This window comes from Pseudophryne corroboree, chromosome 1 (assembly GCF_028390025.1).
Source record: "Pseudophryne corroboree isolate aPseCor3 chromosome 1, aPseCor3.hap2, whole genome shotgun sequence".
In the NCBI taxonomy this organism is placed as follows: domain Eukaryota; kingdom Metazoa; phylum Chordata; class Amphibia; order Anura; family Myobatrachidae; genus Pseudophryne; species Pseudophryne corroboree.
The window spans coordinates 361,107,686-361,134,432 of NC_086444.1; the positions used below are offsets into that span (position 1 = coordinate 361,107,686).

The 26,747-nt window shown below is 48.8% G+C and overlaps 1 protein-coding gene across 3 annotated transcripts in view; it reads right to left on the bottom strand.

Moving 5' to 3' along the window:
• The window catches only part of PI4KA (phosphatidylinositol 4-kinase alpha), a 351,394-nt gene that overhangs the window by 229,445 nt on the left and 95,202 nt on the right, over positions 1–26,747 (bottom strand). For all 3 annotated transcript variants that reach the window (XM_063964791.1, XM_063964790.1, XM_063964792.1), the window contains exon 9: positions 8,910–8,975. In XM_063964791.1, the coding sequence (XP_063820861.1) occupies positions 8,910–8,975 (66 nt within the window). The remainder of the gene's footprint in view (positions 1–8,909; positions 8,976–26,747) is intronic.

The window sequence follows — 26,747 nt, forward strand, 5'->3', positions numbered from 1 at the left end:
CCAAAGCTCCCAAACGGGCGGGAGAGTGCGGATGACTCTGCAGCACCGAATGAGAGAACTCCAGGTCCTCCTTTGCCAGGGTATCAAATTTGTAGAATTTTACAAACGTGTTCTCCCCTGACCACGTAGCTGCTCGGCAGAGTTGTAATGCCGAGACCCCTCGGGAAGCCGCCCAAGATGAGCCCACCTTCCTTGTGGAATGGGCCTTAACAGATTTAGGCTGTGGCAGGCCTGCCACAGAATGTGCAAGTTGAATTGTGTTACAAATCCAACGAGCAATCGACTGCTTAGAAGCAGGCGCACCCAACTTGTTGGGTGCATACAGTATAAACAGCGAGTCAGATTTTCTGACTCCAGCCGTCCTTGAAATGTATATTTTTAAAGCTCTGACAACGTCCAACAACTTGGAGTCCTCCAAGTCGCTTGTAGCCGCAGGCACTACAATAGGCTGGTTCAGGTGAAACGCTGATACCACCTTAGGGAGAAAATGCGGACGCGTCCGCAGCTCTGCCCTATCCGAATGGAAAATTAAATAAGGGCTTTTATAAGATAAAGCCGCCAGTTCAGATACTCTCCTGGCGGACGCCAGGGCCAGTAACATAGTCACTTTCCATGTGAGATATTTCAAATCCACATCTTTTAGTGGTTCAAACCAATGGGATTTGAGGAAATCTAAAACTACATTTAGATCCCACGGTGCCACCGGAGGCACCACAGGAGGCTGTATATGCAGTACTCCCTTTACAAAAGTCTGGACCTCAGGAACTGAGGCCAATTCTTTTTGGAAGAATATTGACAGGGCCGAAATTTGAACCTTAATAGATCCCAATTTGAGACCCATAGACAATCCTGATTGCAGGAAATGTAGGAAACGACCCAGTTGAAATTCCTCCGTCGGAGCACTCCGATCCTCGCACCACGCAACATATTTCCGCCAAATGCGGTGATAATGCTTCGCGGTGACTTCCTTTCTTGCCTTAATCAAGGTAGGAATGACTTCTTCTGGAATGCCTTTCCCTTTTAGGATCTGGCGTTCAACCGCCATGCCGTCAAACGCAGCCGCGGTAAGTCTTGGAATAGACACGGTCCCTGCTGAAGCAGGTCCTGTCTTAGAGGTAGAGGCCACGGATCGTCCGTGACCATCTCTTGAAGTTCCGGGTACCAAGACCGTCTTGGCCAATCCGGAGCCACTAGTATCGTTCTTACTCCGCTTTGCCTTATGATTCTCAATACCTTTGGTATGAGAGGCAGAGGAGGAAACACATACACCGACTGGTACACCCAAGGTGTTACCAGCGCGTCCACAGCTATTGCCTGCGGATCTCTTGACCTGGCGCAATACCTGTCCAGTTTTTTGTTGAGGCGAGACGCCATCATGTCCACCATTGGTCTTTCCCAACGGTTTATTAGCATGTGGAAAACTTCTGGATGAAGTCCCCACTCTCCCGGGTGAAGATCGTGTCTGCTGAGGAAGTCTGCTTCCCAGTTGTCCACTCCCGGGATGAACACTGCTGACAGTGCTATCACGTGATTCTCCGCCCAGCGAAGGATCCTGGCAGCTTCTGCCATTGCACTCCTGCTTCTTGTGCCGCCCTGTCTGTTTACATGGGCGACTGCCGTGATGTTGTCCGACTGGATCAACACCGGTCTTCCTTGAAGCAGAGGTTCCGCCTGGCTTAGAGCATTGTAGATTGCTCTTAGTTCCAGAATGTTTATGTGAAGAGACTTTTCCAGGCTCGACCACACTCCCTGGAAGTTTCTTCCTTGTGTGACTGCTCCCCAGCCTCTCAGGCTGGCGTCCGTGGTCACCAGGATCCAATCCTGTATGCCGAATCTGCGGCCCTCCAATAGATGAGCCCTCTGCAACCACCACAGAAGAGATAGCCTTGTCCTTGGAGACAGGGTTATCCGCAGGTGCATCTGAAGATGCGACCCTGACCATTTGTCCAACAGATCCCTTTGGAAAATTCTTGCATGGAATCTGCCGAATGGAATTGCTTCGTAAGAAGCCACCATTTTTCCCAGGACTCTTGTGCATTGATGTACAGACACCTTTCCTGGTTTTAGGAGATTCCTGACCAGGTCGGATAACTCCTTGGCTTTTTCCTCGGGAAGAAAAACCTTTTTCTGAACCGTGTCCAGAATCATCCCTAGGAACAGCAGACGAGTTGTCGGCATTAATTGGGATTTTGGAATATTCAGAATCCATCCGTGCTGCTTTAGCACCTCTTGAGATATTGCTAATCCCATCTCTAGCTGTTCTCTGGACCTTGCCCTTATTAGGAGATCGTCCAAGTATGGGATAATTAATACGCCTTTTCTTCAAAGAAGAATCATCATCTCGGCCATTACCTTTGTAAAGATCCGAGGTGCCGTGGACAAACCAAACGGCAGCGTCTGAAACTGATAGTGACAGTTTTGTACAACGAACCTGAGGTACCCCTGGTGTGAGGGGTAAATTGGAACGTGGAGATACGCATCCTTGATGTCCAAGGATACCATAAAGTCCCCTTCTTCCAGGTTCGCTATCACTGCTCTGAGTGACTCCATCTTGAACTTGAACTTCTTTATGTACAGGTTCAAGGACTTCAGATTTAGAATAGGCCTTACCGAGCCATCCGGCTTCGGTACCACAAATAGAGTGGAATAATACCCCTTCCCTTGTTGTAGAAGAGGTACCTTGACTATCACCTGCTGAGAGTACAGCTTGTGAATGGCTTCCAAAACCGTCTCCCTTTCGGAAGGGGACGTTGGTAAAGCAGACTTCAGGAAACGGCGAGGTGGATCTGTCTCTAATTCCAACCTGTACCCCTGAGATATTATCTGCAGGATCCAGGGATCTACCTGCGAGTGAGCCCACCGCGCGCTGTAATTTTTGAGACGACCTCCCACCGTCCCCGAGTCCGCTTGAGAAGCCCCAGCGTCATGCTGAGGCTTTTGTAGAAGCCGGGGAGGGCTTCTGTTCCTGGGAAGGAGCTGCCTGTTGCTGTTTCTTCCCTCGACCTCTGCCTCGTGGCAGATATGAATAGCCCTTTGCTCTCTTATTTTTAAAGGAACGAAAGGGCTGCGGTTGAAAAGTCGGTGCCTTTTTCTGTTGGGGAGTGACTTGAGGTAGAAAGGTGGATTTCCCGGCTGTAGCCGTGGCCACCAAATCTGATAGACCGACTCCAAATAACTCCTCCCCTTTATACGGCAAAACTTCCATATGCCGTTTTGAATCCGCATCGCCTGTCCACTGTCGCGTCCATAAAGCTCTTCTGGCCGAAATGGACATAGCACTTACCCGTGATGCCAGTGTGCAGATATCCCTCTGTGCATCACGCATATAAAGAAATGCATCCTTTATTTGTTCTAACGACAGTAAAATATTGTCCCTGTCCAGGGTATCAATATTTTCAATCAGGGACTCTGACCAAACTACCCCAGCACTGCACATCCAGGCAGACGCTATAGCTGGTCGTAGTATAACACCTGCATGTGTGTATATACTTTTTTGGATATTTTCCATCCTCCTATCTGATGGATCTTTAAGTGCGGCCGTCTCAGGAGAAGGTAACGCCACTTGTTTTGATAAGCGTGTTAGCGCCTTGTCCACCCTAGGAGGTGTTTCCCAGCGCTCCCTAACCTCTGGCGGGAAAGGGTATAATGCCAATAATTTCTTTGAAATTATCAGCTTTTTATCAGGGGCAACCCACGCTTCATCACACACGTCATTTAATTCTTCTGATTCAGGAAAAACTATAGGTAGTTTTTTCACACCCCACATAATACCCTGTTTAGTGGTACCTGTAGTATCAGCTAAATGTAACGCCTCCTTCATTGCCAAAATCATATAACGTGTGGCCCTACTGGAAAATACGGTTGATTGGTCACCGTCACCACTGGAATCAGTGCCTGTGTCTGGGTCTGTGTCGACCGACTGAGGCAAAGGGCGTTTTACAGCCCCTGACGGTGTTTGAGGCGCCTGGACAGGCACTAATTGATTGTCCGGCCGCCTCATGTCGTCAAACGACTGCTTAAGCGAGTTGACGCTATCCCGTAATTCCACAAATAAAGGCATCCATTCTGGTGTCGACCCCCTAGGAGGTGACATCCCCATATTTGGCAATTGCTCCGCCTCCACACCAATATCGTCCTCATACATGTCGACACACACGTACCGACACACAGCAGACACACAGGGAATGCTCTAAACGAAGACAGGACCCACTAGCCCTTTGGGGAGACAGAGGGAGAGTCTGCCAGCACACACCAAAAAGCGCTATATATGACAGGGATAGCCTTATAATAAGTGCTCCCTTATAGCTGCTTTATATATATCAAGATATTGCCATTAAATTTGCCCCCCCTCTCTGTTTTACCCTGTTTCTGTAGTGCAGTGCAGGGGAGAGACCTGGGAGCCGTCCTGACCAGCGGAACTGTGAGAGGAAATGGCGCCGTGTGCTGAGGAGATAGGCCCCGCCCCTTTTTCGGCGGGCTCGTCTCCCGCTATTTTGTGAATACAGGCAGGGGTTAAATATCTCCATATAGCCTCTGGGGGCTATATGTGAGGTATTTTTAGCCTTTTAATAGGTTTTCATTTGCCTCCCAGGGCGCCCCCCCCCAGCGCCCTGCACCCTCAGTGACTGCGTGTGAAGTGTGCTGAGAGGAAAATGGCGCACAGCTGCAGTGCTGTGCGCTACCTTTAGAAGACTGCAGGAGTCTTCAGCCGCCGATTCTGGACCTCTTCTTACTTCAGCATCTGCAAGGGGGCCGGCGGCGCGGCTCCGGTGACCATCCAGGCTGTACCTGTGATCGTCCCTCTGGAGCTGATGTCCAGTAGCCAAGAAGCCAATCCATCCTGCACGCAGGTGAGTTCACTTCTTCTCCCCTCTGTCCCTCGTTGCAGTGATCCTGTTGCCAGCAGGAATCACTGTAAAATAAAAAACCTAAGCTAAACTTTCTCTAAGCAGCTCTTTATGAGAGCCACCTAGAATTGCACCCTTCTCGGCCGGGCACAAAAATCTAACTGGAGTCTGGAGGAGGGTCATAGGGGGAGGAGCCAGTGCACACCACCTGATCTGGAAAAGCTTTACTTTTTGTGCCCTGTCTCCTGCGGAGCCGCTATTCCCCATGGTCCTTTCAGGAACCCCAGCATCCACTAGGACGATAGAGAAAATAAAATAATAATCTTCAGCCCCAACCCATCTCAGAACTCTGACACTGTGGTTCTGTAGTGCAACCAAGTCTTGGCTTTAAAAGTTTAGGTTTTCCTGGCTCCGGTGCTATATGTAACTAATCATACGGTGTTATACTGTGATACCACACTATACCAAATACTATAATATACTAATCAGTTATAGTAAGCAAGTGGCACCTTGCTTCCTGAAAAAGCCGCCTTGTAGTGCGGGAAATGCGTCGAAGATACAAGGTTTTCGCTTCATTCTCCCGTGCCTCTCACAATCACATGTAAACAGCCTTCCAGCCAGGAATACTCAAGGGAGATCCCGGTTTGGCCGAGGCGCACACATATCGGTCACAGCGGCAGTCCCGCTAGTGTGCTCAGCTCAAATCCATCGGTATCGGCAGGGATGTGTGGCTCCCGTTTCATCCTTGAGCCCCTACCATCTCCACCGGTAAGCCGCGGCCAGTACCCACCGAGTGCGGATTCTGGCAGTTTCGACATCTCTACATGCAGTTTTGAACACAAGGCTGCCTACATTCTTGTCCTTACTTCACAGCACACCGGTAAGCTGAGGCCGCAAATCTCAAGCAGTGTGCGGATCCCGGTCATTGGGCTTCTCTCCACATAGGAAAATACATCTTTGAGTATTGGACAAGACACGCTCTGGACAACAATACATAGTGTTTCCAACACAGCGGGCCAGCAGTCCCTCTACAGCGTGGGGTCCCCTGCATTGTCATCCACCTACCAAGACTCGGCATCGAGAAAAGTCATATTAATACTGACAGTCTCTGCTGTCTGGCTCAGTAACGAGCTGATAATATAAATATTTATTACAATTTATTATTTGATATATGCAGATGTAACATAATTACAGGTCCTTCTTGAGTATAGGCATCAACACCAGTAAAACAGTACACATGATGTACTAAACCAGGGGTGGGGAACCTTTTTTCTACTGAGGGCCATTTGGATATTTATAAAATCCTTTGAGGGCCATACAAAAATTCTCAACTTAAAAAATTACCCTGCCCCCCAGTAGGTCTGTCCCTTAGAGGTACTGTATGTGCGCGCTGGAGGCCAAAAAATGGGTGTGGCCAGTTAAAATGGGACGTGATACACATAGGCCCCCAATAGTGCGGTGCCAGATCCACAATTGCCCCCACAGTGCCAGGTATACAGATGCCCCCACAGTGCCAGGTATACAAATGCCCCTCACAGTGCCAGGTATACAGATGTCCCCACAGTGCCAGGTATACAGATGTCCCCACAGTGCCAGGTATACAGATGTCCCCACAGTGCCAGGTATACAAATGCCCCTCATAGTGCCAGGTATACAGATGTCCCCACAGTGCCAGGTATACAGATGCCCCTCACAGTGCCAGGTATACAGATGCCCCCACAGTGCCTGGTATACAAATGCCCCTCACAGTGCCAGGTATACAGATGTCCCCACAGTGCCAGGTATACAAATGCCCCTCTCAGTGCCAGGTATACAGATGCCCCCACAGTGACAGGTATACAGATGTCCCCACAGTGCCAGGTATACAGATGCCCCTCACAGTGCCAGGTATACAGATGCCCCTCACAGTGCCAGGTATACAGATGCCCCTCACAGTGCCAGGTATACAGATGTCCCCACAGTGCCAGGTATACAGATGCCCCCACAGTGCCAGGTATACAGATGCCCCTCACAGTGCCAGGTATACAGATGCCCCTCACAGTGCCAGGTATACAGATGTCCCCACAGTGCCAGGTATACAGATGCCCCCCACAGTGCCAGGTATACAGATGCCCCCCACAGTGCCAGGTATACAGATGCCCCCCACAGTGCCAGGTATACAGATGCCCCCCACAGTGCCAGGTATACAGATGCTCCCCACAGTGCCAGGTATACAGATGCCCTGCCCCCCCCCCCCCCCTCTCCCCTCCGTGCTGCTTACCGTGCTGCTTTCGGCGGGACACGGAGGAGAGCGCGGCTATGTTGGGCGGCGGTGGCATGTAGGACTTGAAACCAGCCGCCGGTTCGAGAGCCAATCAGAGCTCGCGGACCGGCAGCCGCTGCTTCTGATTGGCTGCCGGTCCGCGAGCTATGATTGGCTCACGAACCGGCGGCTGGTTTCAAGTCATACACGCCGCCGCTCCCACCCGACAGCCGCGCTCTCCTCCCTGTTCTGACAGCTGAGACACGCTGCTGCCGGACTGAGCGGCGTGTCTCACTGACACAAGCTGGTGGGCCGGTCCAAAAGGCTTCGCGGGCCTTATACGGCCCGCGGGCCGGAGGTTCCCCACCCCTGTACTAAACTTACAGTTCACTGGTGCTTTCTTAGATTGTGCATAATTTTATATTGAATTTATTGTTGTATTAATTGTATTTAAACCCCCGGGAGGTTGCTGTAAATTTTATGTGAATAAAATTGTTTTCTAATTAACATTGGTTGTCCACATGTATTATTAAGCGCTAATTGGGAATATTTGTCTTTTGTTCTGTTTTAAGAGGCTGGCATACCTCTTCTTCCCAAACGGCTGCTGATAGACATTACCTTCGAGCCATATTAAGTACAGCGCCCTTAAGCCTTTTTTTGTTGATAGTTAGCAAGTGGGTCTGGAAAGCTGGTTGTAAACTGTGCAGAGACTTGACCAATTTTAGTCATCACTGGAATATGATTAGAGGACAGGTATGGATGGTATTAAATGTAACTGTAAGGCTTTGTCTAAAGACGTTTAGGTTGGTAGATACAGATCCATCCTCATACATCTAGCTTTAATATACTGTGCAGCGCGAGATGCCTGTCATGAATGAGCCGCCAGCTCCCTTGCATTTCTGCTAATGTTAGGCATCTTTTCTTTTCTTTTTTGCCAAAGATGCATCTTAGTCGCAACGCAATGCGACTAGGAAGCATGAGGAGGCTGTGCTGATTAATTTGTATACTGTGTGTGACTGAGTCTGTATACAGAGCAGAACAGAACTTGTACTGGAAAAAAACAACAACATTGTATCACTTCATATACAGATTCAGAGACTCAGTCGCATACAGATATACAAGTGTCACATATCAAATTCATTAAAAGAATAAAAAAAAAAAGGTGTTCAAGACTAGAAGATTCTCACGCGACCTGGCGTGCCTAGAGGGGCTGTTTCGCGTGACTGCAGGAAAGATGTATGAGGATAGCTCTGAGGTGGAGAACCTCTTTAAAACAATGCCTTGTAAACAACTGCCACTTTATTTATTTATTATTTATTACCAGTTATTTATATAGCGCACACATAATCCGCAGCGCTTTACAGAGAATATTTTCGCCATTCACATCAGTCCCTGCCCCAGTGGAGCTTACAATCTATACATGTACACGCACACACTTTCATGCTAGGGTTAATTTTGTTGGGATACAATTAACCTACCAATATATTTTTGGATTGTGGAAGGAAACCGGAGTACCCGGAGGAAACCCACGCAAGAACGGGGAGAATATACAAACTCCGCACAGTTAGAGCCATGGTGAAAAAGTCAGAGTTCGGCCGGCATCCCGAGAGCTGCCTGGTTGATCCTGCCAGTAGCATATGCTTGTCTCAAAGATTAAGCCATGCACGTGTAAGTACACACGGCCGGTACAGTGAAACTGCGAATGGCTCATTAAATCAGTTATGGTTCCTCTGGCAAACTCGGACGTCATTACATCCCGCGGAGTATCTCCATGTTTCTAGTGAAGGAAGAAAAAGAGCATATATAGCTTTAAGCTGTACCTCTGTAACTTCAGTGATCAGGCAATCTACTGAACTCAGGACCGGCTCTGCTACAATCTGTTTAACCTACAGGAAAACAAACAGGAATTCTAGTTATGGACAACATGGAATAAACACCAAATGTGACTGATATTTAAAATTATATATCATATAAGAGCAACACAACCAAGACACTGCTACCACAACACACCTCGTAATGGTTGCTCATAGTGACATATAGCGTGCGATTCTGGGCGCCCACTGACATTTCTGATTACAGACCCCTGAGCAGAAATGTGCAAAAAGTTTATTTTTTGGGCAACCAAAAGGGACTATCGCGGGCAGCACTTTAGTTGGGTTTATTGTTTTGCACTAAATCCGGCACGTCTGCCAAAAACAATTGCATACCGCGCCACCTAAAGTGATGGGAGAAATGCAATTATGGGCGCCCATTAAACAACTAAATTGCCCACATAAAATACAATAAAAAAATGTAGCCTTTAAAATTAATTTGGTAGCAATTCAGAATCCATTACAAAAATTTTAGTTTTTAACAGGCTAAAAAGGTAACAATTTTATTTTCTGCTGTAAAAAAATCTTATATTACTACATCATTTGTAGTATGAGCTACTGATTTAGTCAGTTAAAATAAGATTTTACTCACCAGTAAATCTATTTCTCGTAGTCCGTAGTGGATGCTGGGAACTCCGAAAGGACCATGGGGAATAGCGGCTCCGCAGGAGTCTGGGCACAACTAAAAGAAAGCTTTTAGACTACCTGGTGTGCACTGGCTCCTCCCACTATGACCCTCCTCCAAGCCTCAGTTAGGACACTGTGCCCGGAAGAGCTGACACAATAAGGAAGGATTTTGAATCCCGGGTAAGACTTATACCAGCCACACCAATCACACCGTATAACACGTGATACCATATCCAGTTAACAGTATGAAACATAACTGAGCCTCTCAACAGATGGCTCATAACAATAACCCTTTAGTGAACAATAACTATGTACAAGTATTGCAGACAATCCGCACTTGGGACGGGCGCCCAGCATCCACTACGGACTACGAGAAATAGATTTACCGGTGAGTAAAATCTTATTTTCTCTGACGTCCTAGTGGATGCTGGGAACTCCGAAAGGACCATGGGGATTATACCAAAGCTCCCAAACGGGCGGGAGAGTGCGGATGACTCTGCAGCACCGAATGAGAGAACTCAAGGTCCTCCTCAGCCAGGGTATCAAATTTGTAGAATTTTGCAAACGTGTTTGCCCCTGACCAAGTAGCAGCTCGGCAAAGTTGTAAAGCCGAGACCCCTCGGGCAGCCGCCCAAGATGAGCCCACCTTCCTTGTAGAATGGGCTTTAACCGATTTAGGATGCGGCAGTCCAGCCGCAGAATGCGCCAGCTGAATTGTGCTACAAATCCAGCGAGCAATAGTCTGCTTAGAAGCAGGAGCACCCAGTTTGTTGGGTGCATACAGGATAAATAGCGAGTCAGTTTTCCTGACTCCAGCCGTCCTGCAAAAATACATTTTCAAGGCCCTGACTACGTCCAGCAACTTGGAGTCCTCCAAGTCGCTAGTAGCCGCAGGCACTACAATAGGTTGGTTCAAGTGAAAAGCTGATACCACCTTAGGGAGAAACTGGGGACGAGTCCTCAATTCTGCCCTATCCATATGGAAAATCAGATAAGGGCTTTTAACTGACAAAGCCGCCAATTCTGATACACGCCTGGCCGAAGCCAAGGCCAATAACATGACCACTTTCCACGTGAGATATTTCAGATCCACGGTCTTTAGTGGCTCAAACCAATGAGATTTTAGGAAATTCAACACCACGTTGAGATCCCAGGGTGCCACTGGAGGCACAAAAGGGGGCTGAATATGCAGAACTCCTTTTACAAATGTCTGAACTTCAGGTAGTGAAGCTAGTTCTTTTTGGAAGAAAATCGACAGAGAAGATATCTGTACCATAATGGAGCCTAATTTTAGGCCCATAGTCACTCCTGCCTGTAGGAAGTGCAGAAATCGACCCAGCTGAAATTCCTCTGTTGGGGCCTTATTGGCCTCACACCAAGCAACATATTTCCGCCATATGCGGTGATAATGTTTTACAGTTACATCTTTCCTGGCTTTAATCAGCGTAGGAATGACATCTTCCGGAATGCCCTTTTCCTTTAGGATCCGGCGTTCAACCGCCATGCCGTCAAATGCAGCCGCGGTAAGTCTTGGAACAGACAGGGCCCCTGCTGCAGCAGGTCCTGTCTGAGCGGCAGAGGCCATGGGTCCTCTGAGATCATCTCTTGAAGTTCCGGGTACCACGCTCTTCTTGGCCAATCCGGAACCACGAGTATTGTCCTTACTCCTCGTTTTCTTATTATTCTCAGTACCTTTGGTATGAGAGGCAGAGGAGGGAACACATAAACTGACTGGTACACCCACGGTGTCACTAGAGCGTCCACCGCTATCGCCTGAGGGTCCCTTGACCTGGCGCAATATCTCTCTAGTTTTTTGTTTAGGCGGGACGCCATCATGTCCACCTGTGGCCGTTCCCAACGATTTACAATAAGTGTGAAGACTTCTGGATGAAGTCCCCACTCTCCCGGGTGGAGGTCGTGCCTGCTGAGGAAGTCTGCTTCCCAGTTGTCCACTCCCGGAATGAACACTGCTGACAGTGCTTGCACGTGATTTTCCGCCCATCGGAGAATCCTTGTGGCTTCTGCCATTGCCGTCCTGCTCCTTGTGCCGCCCTGTCGGTTTACATGGGCGACCGCCGTGATGTTGTCTGACTGGATCAGTACCGGCTGGTTTTGAAGCAGGGGTTTTGCCTGACTTAGGGCATTGTAAATGGCCCTTAGTTCCAGAATATTTATGTGTAGGGAAGTCTCCTGACTCGACCATAGTCCTTGGAAGTTTCTTCCCTGCGTGACTGCCCCCCAGCCTCGAAGGCTGGCATCCGTGGTCACCAGGACCCAGTCCTGTATGCCGAATCTGCGGCCCTCTAGAAGATGAGCACTCTGCAGCCACCACAGCAGAGACACCCTGGTTCTTGGAGACAGGGTTATTAGCCGATGCATCTGAAGATGCGATCCGGACCATTGGTCCAACAGGTCCCACTGAAAGATTCTGGCATGGAACCTGCCGAAAGGAATTGCTTCGTAAGAAGCCACCATCTTTCCCAGGACTCGCGTGCAGTGATGCACCGACACCTGTTTTGGTTTCAAGAGGTCTCTGACTAGAGATGACAGCTCCGTGGCTTTCTCCTCCGGGAGAAACACTTTTTTCTGGACTGTGTCCAGAATCATTCCCAGGAACAGTAGACGTGTCGTCGGGACCAGCTGTGACTTTGGAATATTCAGAATCCAACCGTGCTGGTGTAGCACCTCCTGAGATAGTGCTACTCCTACCAACAACTGCTCCCTGGATCTCGCCTTTATTAGGAGATCGTCCAAGTACGGGATAATTAAAACTCCCTTTTTTCGAAGGAGTATCATCATTTCCGCCATTACCTTGGTAAACACCCTCGGTGCCGTGGACAGTCCAAACGGCAGCGTCTGGAATTGGTAATGGCAATTTTGTACCGCAAATCTGAGGTACTCCTGGTGAGGATGATAAATGGGGACATGCAGGTAAGCATCCTTGATGTCCAGGGATACCATGTAATCCCCCTCGTCCAGGCTTGCAATAACCGCCCTGAGCGATTCCATCTTGAACTTGAATTTTTTTATGTATATGTTCAAGGATTTCAAATTTAAAATGGGTCTCACCGAACCATCCGGTTTCGGTACCACAAACAGTGTGGAATAGTAACCCCGTCCTTGTTGAAGTAGGGGCACCTTGACTATCACCTGCTGGGAATATAGCTTGTGAATTGCCTCTAGCACAGCCTCCCTGCTCGAGGGAGTTGTTGGCAAGGCCGATTTGAGGAAACGGCGGGGGGGAGACGCCTCGAATTCCAGCTTGTACCCCTGAGATACTACTTGAAAGATCCAGGGATCCACCCGTGAGCGAGCCCACTGATCGCTGACATTTTTGAGGCGGCCTCCCACCGTACCTAGCTCTGCCTGTGGAGCCCCACCGTCAAGCGGCGGACTTGGAAGAAGCGGGGGAGGACTTTTGCTCCTGGGAACCAGCTGTTTGTTGCAGCCTTTTTCCCCTACCTCTGCCTCTGGACAGAAAAGACCCGCCTTTTCCTCGCCTATTTTTCTGGGTCCGAAAGGACTGTACCTGATAAAGCAGCGCTTTTTTAGGCTGTGAGGGAACATGGGGTAAAAATGCTGACTTCCCAGCGGTTGCTGTGGAAACTAGGTCCGAGAGACCATCCCCGAATAACTCCTCACCCTTATAAGGCAAAACTTCCATGTGCCTTTTGGAATCTGCATCCCCTGTCCACTGCCGAGTCCATAAGCCTCTCCTAGCAGAAATGGACAATGCACTTATTTTAGAGCCGGCAGATCTCCCTCTGTGCATCTCTCATGTATAAGACTGAGTCTTTAATATGCTCTATGGTTAGCAGAATAGTGTCCCTGTCTAGGGTGTCAATATTTTCTGACAGGGAATCTGACCATGCAGCGGCAGCACTGCACATCCATGCTGACGCAACAGCTGGTCTAAGTATAATGCCTGTGTGTGTATACAGACTTCAGGATCGCCTCCTGCTTTCTATCCGCAGGCTCCTTCAGGGCGGCCGTATCCGGAGACGGAAGTGCCACCTTTTTAGACAAACGTGTGAGCTCTTTATCCACCCTAGGGGGTGTTTCCCAACGTGCCCTATCCTCTGGCGGGAAAGGGAACGCCATTAGTAATTTTTTTGAGATTATCAATCTTTTATCGGGGAAAGCCCACGCTTCTTCACACACTTCATTTAATTCTTCAGATGAGCGAAAAACTACGGGTAGTTTTTTCTCCCCAAACATAATACCCTTTTTAGTGGTACCTGGGTTTATATCCGAAATGTGTAACACCTCTTTCATTGCCTCAATCATGCAACGAATGGCCTTAGTGGACATTAGATTAGACTCATCGTCGTCGACACTGGTATCAGTATCCGTGTCGACATCTGCGTCTGCCATCTGAGGTAGCGGGCGTTTTAGAGCCCCTGATGGCCTTTGAGACACCTGGGCAGGCACGAGCTGAGAAGCTGGCTGTCCCGCATTTGGCATGTCGTCAAATTTTTTGTGTAAGGAGTCGACACTTGCACGTAATTCCTTCCATAAAACCATCCACTCAGGTGTCTGTCCTGCAGGGGGTGACATCACTTCTATAGGCATCTGCTCCGCCTCCACATAATTTTCCTCCTCAAACATGTCGACACAGCCGTACCGACACACCGCACACACACACCGGGAAGGCTCTAACAGAGGACAGGACCCCACAGAAGCCCTTTGGGGAGACAGAGAGAGAGTATGCCAGCACACACCAGAGCGCTATATAATGTAGGGACTAACTGAATAATGTCCCCTATAGCTGCTATAATATTTACTGCGCCTAAATTTAGTGCCCCCCCTCTCTTTTTTACCCTTTTCTGTAGTGTAGACTGCAGGGGAGAGCCAGGGAGCTTCCTTCCAGCGGAGCTGTGAGGGAGAAATGGCGCCAGTGTGCTGAGGGAGATAGCTCCACCCATTTTTCACTGACTTTTCTCCCGCTTTTTTAAGGATTCTGGCAGGGGTAATTATCACATATATAGCCTCTGGGGCTATATATTGTGATTGTTTTGCTAGCCAAGGTGTTTTTATTGCTGCTCAGGGCGCCCCCCCGCAGCGCCCTGCACCCTCAGTGACCGGAGTGTGAAGTGTGTATGAGGAGCAATGGCGCACAGCTGCAGTGCTGTGCGCTACCTTGGTGAAGACAGAAGTCTTCATGCCGCCGATTTTCCGGACTTCTTCTTGCTTCTGGCTCTGTAAGGGGGACGGCGGCGCGGCTCCGGGACCGAACACCAAGGCCAGTTCCATGCGGTCGATCCCTCTGGAGCTAATGGTGTCCAGTAGCCTAAGAAGCCCAAGCTAGCTGCAAGCAGGTAGGTTCGCTTCTTCTCCCCTTAGTCCCTCGTTGTAGTGAGCCTGTTGCCAGCAGGTCTCACTGTAAAATAAAAAACCTAAAATATACTTTCTTTCTAAGAGCTCAGGAGAGCCCCTAGTGTGCATCCAGCTCGGCCGGGCACAAAAATCTAACTGAGGCTTGGAGGAGGGTCATAGTGGGAGGAGCCAGTGCACACCAGGTAGTCTAAAAGCTTTCTTTTAGTTGTGCCCAGACTCCTGCGGAGCCGCTATTCCCCGTGGTCCTTTCGGAGTTCCCAGCATCCACTAGGACGTTAGAGAAAATATGGAGGACAAATACCAGTTTGCAGCTATTTTTTATCATAAACCCAATAGTAAGTGCTCAGAAGTGCAGGGACAAAATAAATAGTTGTAACCCCTTCCCCGAGCTCAGTTGGGAGTGCTGGCACTTTACATTTTTTACACAAATTCAGTAATTCCTCCCCCTCTATATCCAATTGCTTGTCATGAAGTCAGTTATATTTTAGCCAAGTCCCACAAGACAGAACAGAGATAAACAAAACAAAAACTAGAAGAAAACAAACGTCAGACACCCCTAAACAGATTTAATTCAAAATATAAAAGCAAAATCCAGTGTCCCCCAATGCAGTCAAAGGGCAAAAGGATTTTATGCAAGTATAAAAATACAGTGCTCTCTTTCATCCATTTGGGGGCCAGTGGAACCTTGGAGATATCCCAATGCTGCCTCTATGGATGGATACACTAGGTAAATGCAGTGCGTAGAAATCATATTTCTCTTACGTCCTAGAGGATGCTGGGGTCCATATTAGTACCATGGGGTATAGACAGGTCCACCAGGAGTCATTGGCACTTTAAGAGTTTAACAGTGTGGGCTGGCTCCTTCCTCTATGCCCCTCCTACCAGACTCAGTTTAGAAAATGTGCCCGGAGGAGACGGTCACAGCTAGGGGAGCTCTACAGAGCTTCTTTAGAAAAGTTTATTTTAGAGTTTGTTATTTTACAGGGAGGCTGCTGGCAACAGCCTCCCTGCATCGAGGGACTGAGGGGGGGAGCAGTGTCCGCCCTGCGGGGGCTGAGCCACTGTCTCCGCTGACTGGACACTGAGCTCCAGAGGGGATAGATCGCTCCCCACCGCAGGGGAACGCTCACCCCAGCAGCATGCCGCCACCCCCTTACAGAGCTGAAGTGTAGCGAGTGAGTTATCGGCTCCCTACCAAGTAGGGAGCCGATGTGAAGATGGTGACTTAAGGGTAGAAGCGCAGTACTAACTGCGCTCCGGGGGCTCAGCGGTACTTGGTGCGGCACTGTGAGGGGCGCCGTGAGCCGGCGCCTTAACCTTACACTGACCAGAAAGCCTGTCGGGGGCCGCGGATCTCAGCCAGCACAAAATCCTCAGGCCAGTATATTCTTGGAAGAGCGGGAAGACAGCGCCATTAAGGGGGCGGAGCTTCTCCTCAAAGCGGACCCAGCAGCGTTCAGTGCCATTTTCCTGCCTGCAGACACGCTGTCAGTTGAAGAGCAGTCCCTCCAAAGCGCCTCCAGCTATCTGTACGGTACCAGGGGGTTGTAGAAGGGAGGGGAGGCTGTGTAAAGACTGAGTCACCTATTAAGGGACACAGTCAGTGCTGGTTAAGGGTCTCCCTATACTAAATAGCGCTGTGTGTGGGTTGGCTCCAATCTCTGTGTCTCTCTGCCATTCTTGTGGGGGAAACTCTGTCTGCCCTGTACCCTGTGTGTATGTGGGGTGTGTGGGGTGTACAAGCACACGTCTAGAGACACTGTCTCATATGCTGCAGAGGATTTATCTTCTCAGGAAGATCCCATCCCATGTAATCAGGATTGCACTGTTGTAGCGCAGATCCCAGCTAGAGAACCGGAGTGGTTAGCTACTCTTAGGGGGGCTATTACTCAGATTTCTGAAAGGGTTGCTAGGACTGAGCATGCAACTCACGTATTGCAGTCCTCTAAGGCAGTATGGTCCGATACTGCTCCCTCGGGGGCCCCTGCGGTACATTCTCACAAACGTGCTCTTGCCCAAATTATGCAGGATGACACGGATACCGATTCTGAGACAGCAGACGGTGATGGGGATGTGTCGAGGGGAACGGCATCACTTGCTAAGGGGGTGCAGTTGATGATTGAGGCCATGCGGGACGTGTTACATATTTCTGACACTCCTCCTGAGCAGGTTGAGGAAGCCATTTTCACAAACAGTAAGAAAGCACCTCTCACCTTCCCTGCATCTAAGGAATTAAATGCTATATTTGAAAAAGCCTGGGAAAACCCGGAGAAAAAATTCCAGATACCTAAAAGGGTTCTGGTTGCTTTTCCCTTCCCGGAAGATGATAGAAAAAAATGGGAGTCCCCGCCTATAGTTGACGCCTCTGTCTCCAGGCTGTCAAAACAGGTGGTCATACCAGTCCCGGGATCTACCGCATTGAAAGATCCGGCAGATCGCAAAGTGGATGCTACGCTCAAATCCATATACACGGCTTCAGGGGCCATACTGCGGCCTACTATTGCCTGTGCATGGATTTCAAAAGCTGTAGCAAAGTGGTCAATCACTCTGCAGGAGGACTTGACTACGATGGATAAAGGTGACGTTGACTTATTTTTACGTAACATACAGGATTCTGCAGGGTTCCTGGTAGAATCCTTGAAGGATCTGGGTTCCATGGCTGCGGGGATGTCCTCCATGTCCGTATCGGCTCACAGGGGTCTCTGGCTGAGCCAATGGTCTGCGGACGCGGAATCCAGGAAAAGTGTGGAGAGCCTACCCTATACAGGTCAGACTCAGTTTGGGGAGGCGCTGGATGCGTGGATTGCCACGGCTACCGCGGGTAAGTCTCCTTTTCTCCCCTCAGCTGCACCGGCTACGTAGAAGCCTTTTACTCCCAACACGTCACAGTCCTTTCGGCCTGCTAGGCCTAGAAAGGACAAGCCCTCTCACACCTTCTTTAGAGGTGGTCGTGCCAAATCCAAAAAGCCTGCTCCCGCAGGTTCCCAGGACCAGACGTCTGCTTCTGGTACCTCAAAGTCCTCAGCATGACAGTGGACTGCAAAGCCTGGAGGAAGGTCAGGTGGGAGCAAGACTCCGGCATTTCATCCACTACTGGGTGTCGTCTGGCCTGGACCCCTGCATACAGGATATTGTTTCCCGTGGGTACAGGCTGGTTTTTCAAACTCTCCCACCTCACCGATTCTTCAAATCAGGCTTGCCGGCAGACAGAGCTATTCTACTGGACGCTATCCGAAAAATGATAGTGTCCGAGGTCATTGTTTCAGTTCCACCTCATCAGTTGAATAAAAGTTACTATTCAAACCTTTTTGTGGTACCGAAGCCGGATGGCTCAGTAAGGCCAATTCTGAACTTGAAATCTTTGAACCCTTATCTCAGGAACTTCAAATTCAAGATGTAGTCTCTGAGGGTAGTTATCTCAGGACTGACTGAGGGGGAGTTCCTGGTGTCCCTGGACATCAAGGATGCGTACCTCCACATTCCCATAATCTCAAGTTTGCACTGTTAGACGATTACTATCAGTTTCAGGCACTGCCGTTCGGTCTCTCCACGGCACAGAGGGTCTTCACCAAGGAGATGGCAGGGATGATGGTTCTCCTCCGCAAGCAGGGGGTCAACATAATTCCATATCTGGACGATCTGCTGATCAAGGCATCGTCCAAGGAGAAGTGTCACAACTGAGGGCCTGAGCTGACGGGAGGCAGCCTCAGTTGTAGGGGCTGAGATGTACCGGAACCTGGGAGGTTGTATCAGACCCCTGGACATGTAAGTAACATGAAGAAGAACCGCCCGAAGGCGTGACCACGACAACTTGAATAAAAGTCAATGATGTTTATTTATGACAAACTCCATGCATCACAGTAGCAGTAAAAAGAAACATAAAATCAGCAGAGAAATAATACAGTTCCTGGGTACTACAGGGGCAGGGGCCACAGAGCTCTGGTAGTATGAGACAGTTCTTATTATCTGCGAGTTGGAAAGTCCTTACCAGGCCTGACTGTAGCAATGAAGAAAGCCCAGGATCGTATCAGCTGGTGTTCCAGGGAAAGCTGGACTGCTGTAAATAAAATAGCTGCTGTGGGTTCTGGTTGGAACCAGACAGATGTTGGCACGGAGTGGATACTGGCTGGAACCAGTTAAATAATAAATGAAGCTTGAGAGCGATGCAATATGAATGAAATGTAGAGTTTGAGAGCGGAGAAATAATAATACCGGTGGAGAGTGGTAAACTGTAGAAAGGACACCGGCCCTTTAAGAGAAGCTGTACTCTGCTGGAAGCTGGGCTGGAAGCAGGTAATGTTGTAGCTGGAAACAGATGAATCCACAATGGATCGGAGAGTCAGGCTACACCGCAGGTGGAATGCTGGTGCGGGTCTCTATGGTGGAAGTCTTGAGACAGGAGCTGGAACCTGAAAGACAATCACAGGAGAGAGACAAACAGGAACTAGGTTTGACAACCAAAGCACTGACGCCTTCCTTGCTCAGGCACAGTGTATTTATACCTGCAGCAAGGAAGGGATTGGCTAGGCAATTATGCAGATTATCAATACTGAGAACAGATTGGTGGAAATGATCAGCTGACAGAATCCAAGATGGCTGCGCCCATGCAGACACTTGGAGGGAAGTTTGGTTTGTAATCCATGTGGTAATGAAAACAGTAATGGCGGCGCCGGCCACCGGAGACGCCAAGCTGACAGGTGCACATCCAACCATGCGGACACAGCGGAGGCCGCGGCTGACGTAATCGCCACTCAGACACTCTGCATGCAGAAGCTCAGGGACGGCGGCGGAGGCCGCGGGAGACGCCATGCCAGGTGTAATATGGCGTTTACTGTGACAGCGTCTCAGAGTGACAGGAGAGGATACAGGAATGTAAACATCAGGATAACAGATGGGATCCGGTCCTGGAGCGCTGAGCCAGCCTCAGGAGGCATCTGATGGGTAAGAAATGGCGTCCAGATACCCGGATCGTGACAAGAAGTTGTTAAGATCTATTACTCTCGCGACGCATCTGCTCAAGGAGCACGGTTGGATTCTGAACCTTCCAAAGTCTAATCTGGAGCAGACAAGGAGGCTGTCTTTCCTGGGGATGATCCTCGACACAGAGGTGCAGAGGGTGTTTCTGCCGGTGGAGAAAGCGTTGGTGATTCAAACCATGGTCCGGGATGTTTTAAAGCCTGCCAGGGTGTCGGTTCATCAGTGCATCCGCCTTCTGGGGAAGATGGTTGCCTCCTACGAGGCTCTGCAGTACGGACGGTTTCATGCTCGATCCTTTCAACTGGATCTCTTGGACCAGTGGTTGGGATCTCACCTACACATGCACCAGAGGATACGTCCGTCACCGAAAGCCAGGATTTCGCTCCTCTGGTGGCTACAACTACCACACCTTCTGGAGGGCCGAAGGTTCAGAGTTCAGGACTCGTTCCTTCTTACCACGGATGCAAGTCTAAGAGGTCGGGGAGCAGTCGCTCGAGGGGAAACCTTCCAAGGAAGGTGGTCGAGTCAGGAGTCCCTTCTTCCGATAAACATCCTGGATCTAAGAGCCGTATACAACGGCCTTCTTCAAGGAGCACACCTTCTACAGGATCGGGCTGTTCAGGTGCAGTCGGATAATGTGACCACAGTGGCCTACATAAACCAACAAGGTGGAACGAAGAGCAGGGCTGCAATGTCAGAGGTGACAAAAATCCTGCTCTGGGCAGAAAGGCACACTGTAGCGATGTCAGCAATCTTCATTCCGGGAGTAGACAACTGGGAAGCGGACTTCCTCAGCAGACACGATCTCCATCCGGGAGAGTGGGGCCTCAACCCGGGGGTGTTCGAGGAGGTAACCGGTTGGTGGGGGTTCCTCACATAGACATGATGGCCTCCTGCCTCAACAAGAAGAACAAAAGTTCTGGCAATCCTCATTGCTCCAGAGTGGCCAAGGAGGGCTTGGTATGAGGATCTGCTGGATCTCCTGCTGGAAGATACAAGGCCCCTACCTCTTCGAGAGGATCTTCTACTGCAGGGGCCATTCGCTTATCAAGACTTATCACGGCTATGTTTAACGGCATGGCGGTTGAGCGCCAGATCTTAGCTCGGAAGGGTATTCCAAGCGAGGTTATTCCTACCCTGACACAGGCTAAGAAGGGGGTAACGTCTAAACATTACCATCGAATTTGGAAAAAATATGCGTCTTGGTGTGAATCCAAGAAATTTCCTGCGGTGGAGTTTCAACTTGGACGTTTTCTGCTTTTCCTGCAAGCAGGTGTGGATATGGGCCTGAGATTGGGCTCCATCAAGGTACAGATCTCAGCTTTGTCCATTTTCTTCCAGAAACAATTGGCTGTCCTCCCTGAGGTTCAGACTTTTTTGAAAGGGGTTCTGCACATTCAGCCTCCCTTTGTGGCGCCAACAGCACACTGGGATCTTGATGTGGTGTTACAGTTCCTGCAATCGGATTAGTTTGAGCCTCTACAGGAGGCTGAAATCAAGTTTCTCTTGTGGAAGGCGGTAACTTTGTTGGCCTTGGCTTCGGCTCGACGTGTGTCGGAATTGGGAGCTTTGTCCTGTAAAAGTCCCTATCTGGTCTTCCATGAAGACAGGGCGGAACTCAGGACTTGTCAACAGTTTCTTCCTAAGGTTGTGTCGGCTTTTCATATCAACCAACCTACTGTGGTGCCAGTGGCTACTGACTACTCTATTGCTTCAAAGGCCTTGGATGTTGTGAGGGCTTTGAAGATTAATGTGAAGAGGACGGCACGTCACAGAAAATCTGACTCTCTGTTTATCCTCTATGATCCCAAGAAAATTGGGTGTCCTGCTTCTAAGCAGTCCATTTCCCGCTGGATCAGGTTCACCATCCAGCATGCTTATTCTACGGCAAGATTGCAGTGTCCAAAATCTGTTAAGGCCCACTCTACTCATAAGGTGGGGTCTTCCTGTGTGGCTGCCCGGGGTGTCTCGGCTGTACAGCTTTGCCGAGCAGCTACTTGGTCTGGATCGAACACGTTTGCTAAGTTTTACAATTTCGATACTTTGGCCTCTGATGACCTCAGGTTTGGTCAAGCAGTTCAAATCCCAGGGAGCTGCAGGAGGAACAAATGGAGGTTGAATATGTACTACTCCTTGGAAAAACGTACGTACATCCTGTAAATCCGCAATCTTTTGCTGAAACCATATGGTTAACGCTGATACTTGAACCCTCACGGAAGCAACTTTCAACCCTTTATCCAAACCTGCCTGAAGGAAATCCAAAATCTTGGACACTTTAAAGGATCTCGGATTGAAATTTTTTCCAGTACACCAATAAATATAGGCTTGCCATATTCTATGATACACAAGGGCCGAAGAAGGCTTTCTTGCTCTAAGCATAGTTTGGATTACTTGTTTTCAAAAATCCTTAACCCTCTAAGATAGAGGTTTCAACAGCCACGCCGTCAAAGACAGGCGATCCAGATGATTGTGGCAACAAGGACCCTGCGTTAGTAGATCTGGACATTGAGGGAGCAGTATCGGTGCTTCCACAGACATTCTCAACAGATCTGTGTACCAATGCCTTCTTGGCCAAGCTGGAGCTATTAGAATCATTGCTCCTTTTGCTTGTTTTATCTTTCTCACTACTCTGGATAACAGAGATATTGGCGGGAACAGAAACGCCAGCTGAAACCTCCATTCTACTGACAGTGCGTCTACAAGGACCGCTCCTGGGTCCCTTGTTCTCGATCCGTACCTTGGAACTTTGTTGTTTAGACGAGGCGCTATAAGGTCTATCTCTGGTAGACCCCATCTGTTCACCAGTGTCTGAAATACTTCTGGGTGTAGTGCCCATTCTGTTTCCTGAATGGTGTGCCGACTGAGAAAATCCGCTTCCCAGTTTAGAACACCCGGGACAAATACTGCTGACAATGCTGGGAGATGGAGTTCTGCCCATCTTAGAATGGGAGTTACTTCCTCCATCAGTCTCCTGCTGTGAGTACCTCCTTGATGATTAAGGTATGCTACCGCCGTCGCATTGTCTGAGCGAATCTGTACTGGTCTTCCCTGCAGACTGTCCTTTGCCTGAACTAGAGCCAAATAAACAGCCCTTATTTCTAACAGATTTATTGGCAGGCGACTTTCCCTTGCGGTCCATTTTCCCTGGAACCATAGGCTTCCGAGTACCGCCCCCCAGCCCTGCAGGCTGGCATCTGTTGTCAGGACTTGCCACTCTTTTATCCAAAAGGGTCTCCCCTTGTCTAAATGGTCTGTCTGTAGCCACCACGCTAGAGACCTTTTTACACTTACTGGAAACTTTATCATCTGCTTTTTTATCGTCTGATGATTTCCGTTCCATTTGGTCAAAATAAGGTGCTGCAACGGTCTGGAGTGGAATTGCGCATATTCCACCATGTCGAAGGTTGATACCATCAGACCCAACAGTCGCATTGCTGCATGGACTGACATTGTCTGGGCTTGCAACGCTTCCTGAGCCATGACCTGCACCTTGACTATCTTTTTCTCTGGTAGGAGAACTTTCTGTAGGTCTGAATCCAAATGAACCATCCGCTGTGACGGATTCAGGGACGACTTTTCCCAATTTATGAGCCACCCGTGTCTCTGTAAACAAACTATCGTCTGTTGAAGATGGCTAAACAGTAAATCTTGCAACTGTGCTAAGATTAACAGGTCGTCTAGGTATGGGAATATTCTTATCCCCTGTTTGCGCAGACAAGCTGCCATAACCACCATGATCTTGGTAAACACCCTGGGTGTTGTAGCTAGCCCCAAAGGCAGAGCTTGGAACTGAAAATGTTCCTGGAGGATAGCAAACCTGAGGTAACATTGATGCGACAGTGCTATAGGCACATGTAGGTAAGCATCCCGTACATCCAGAGATAGCATGTAATCTCCCGGTTCCATAGCCAACATTATGGAGCGTAACGTCTCCATGTGGAACTTCGGGATCCATATGTATTTGTTCAACATTTTCAGATTGAGAATTGGTCGATATGACCCATTTGGTTTCTGGATTAGAAATAGATTGGAGTAAAACCCCTGTCCCCTTTGTGATGGAGGAACTGGGACAATCACACCTGACTGCAGTAATTTTTGGACTGCTTCTTGCAGGGCATTGGCCTTCAACTCTATATGAGACGGGCTGGTGCAAAAAAATCTTTGAGGAGGCTGCCTCCTGAATGGGAACTCATACCCGAAACTTTAAACCCTTGGACTTATGGTTATAAGCAGCCGGAAATCTGACCTTTTTCGATTCAGCCTCTGATTCTAGGATATCCGATAAAGGTTTTCCAAATAATATATTACCAACAAAAGGCAATGCTTCCAATTCTTTCTTGGACTCCGCATCTGCCTTCCAGGTCCGTAGCCAAACTGCTCTGCGAGCGACTACTGTCAAGGCTGAAGCTTTAGAAGCAACTGTACCTACATCAATTGCTGCTTCTTCCAAATACTGGGCAGATTGTCTTAAATGGCAAAAACGATCCTCTTGCTCCCTAGTAGGAGAAGGGATGTCATTCTCTAGTTCCTTTATCCATTCGCCCATTGTCTTTGCTACCCAGGCCGAAGCCATAGCAGGTCTTACCACTGCTCCTACTAGAGAAAAAATATTTTTCAAAAGGCTATCTACCCTTCTGTCTGTGACATCATTTAGTGAGGTAGATGACAGTGGTAAAGCAGATTTACGCAGAACATGTGCATCTACTTTTGGAGGAACTTCTCTTTTCGAACAATCCACAGCAGGAAATTGATAATAAGAATCCCATCTCTTAGGAATCTTGTACTTTTTACTGGGCGCTGCCCAAGACTCATCCATCATTTCCGTCAGCTCATCTGACACTGGGAATTCAGCTCTCACTGATTTTGTTTGTTTAAATACAGGTGCTTTAGCTAATAACACTGTCTTGGCTGGCTCTTCCAATGAGAGAACAGCCTTCACAGCATTAAGAAGTTCAGCCACATCTTCTGAACTGAAGCTCTGTGACTGATCATCATACAGAGTTGAATCTATTGTATCATCATCATCCGATGTATCATCTTGTGTAGTCTGCCACATAGATGTATCTGCTTTAGTCTTACCCGCCCCTTGGTTGCTTGTAGAGGCTACTGGAACCAAACCATAGGAAGGGAGCTGCATATATGGGTTCATAGTATAACCTAACCCTTGAGGTGGTGCTACCGGAGTTAACCTGTCCGCTATTGAGGATAGAGTCTTTGCGGACATATTCCATGGTAGCTCTGTTGGTGGTTGAACCAACTCCTGTTTTTTACTTCGCTGAAAAAGCAAAACAATTTGCACACAAACCCTCATAAGTGACCAATTGATTCATATCAATTACCCCTGACTTACAAGATAAGCATGTTAGGGCTTGATAAATTCTCCTCATCACTTTTGCCGCTCACAGACATGGTATTAATCTGTTATTGACTACACAATTTGTGACTGAAAATCACCCTATATTTCAGTATATAGAGGTGAGATCAATCTGACCACAGTGCACCTGATTTGAGGGTCAGAACAGGACTGACATTACACAGAAAAGTCAGCATACATACTAGCAGTCAGTCACATGCTAAGCATTAGACATTGTCATATGAGAATACAACCTCCATAACAACTTATACATAAGTAGGAAAATTGTACTTCTGTTTTTTAACTGGTTCTTTTTTTCCCAACATAAAATGCAGAAAACACAGTACTATACAGGTCTCATATGCAATAGGTACTAAAAATTAACAATACATACTAAAAAGTAGAGAGAATTTTTAGTACTGTATACCCTGCCTCTGGAGAGCGGGATACAGGGAGACTCACCACACTTCCATATCCAAGCAAATACGCTCGTAAGACGCTGAGTGGATTCAGACGCTACTGATGTACACTACCGCACTTGAAAACTGATAACGGACACAGTCGCTCACTGGCGGACACGGACGCTGAGCGGCTTCCACGTGCATGCAGACGCTAAGGCCTGCGACTCGGTCTGGGCGGGATTTATAGTGAACACAGCCGCAGCGTCTAAGCTGCGCCCGAGTACCCTCGTGGTAGCATCTGAGCCGGAAGTGAGGTCATTCAGTTCATGAAACGAGAGACGCACGGAAACTGGCCATGAACTCGGAGGAGGGGTGGCCAGGAGAGCGTCTGAATCCCCCTGTTGACTTAAACTCCCAGGATCGTGGCCTCTACCTAGTCCTGGCGCCTATGATCCCCGGAGCGTAGCGCTGTCACACTCGAGATGTTCGGCGCATCAACACACTGTTTGTAGTCTCCACCAAATCAGTGTAGCTGTGTCCTGACCCCTCTAGTAAGAGGAAGTCCATAGACTCACCGTCTCCCCATGCTCCGGCCACAGCCTGGTTACGTCTGCTGGACCTGCTAGAACATCCGACACAGACGCCCGTCGAGACAGCACTAATACCCGAAGGAAAGTGATGTTGCGACCCGGTGGGGAGTTGTTGGAGCGACTCTTTCCATGTATGCGTTTAAGACGCTGTTAAGAGAAGTCGCTCAAAAAACCAATATAGTAAGTCTATAAAAATAAAATAACAAAAAGCTTGAGGCTGCTATATCAGCAGCCCTGCGACCATGCGGCTTCCTGCCGCACCAAGCAAAAAACTGAGTTGACTGAGTCAGTGGGCGGGCTATATGGTGAAGGCCCCAATGCATCCTGGGAGGCCAGAAAGCTCGTGACTGTGTTGGTGCCATTTTCGCTGTCGCTTGACAATATCCCAATGTTATCCTGTGGATAATCCTGTGGACCCAGCCATAGAAAATAGGATTTTAATTACCTACCGGTAAATCCTTTTCTCGTGGTCCGTAGAGGATGCTGGGCGCCCGCCCAGCGC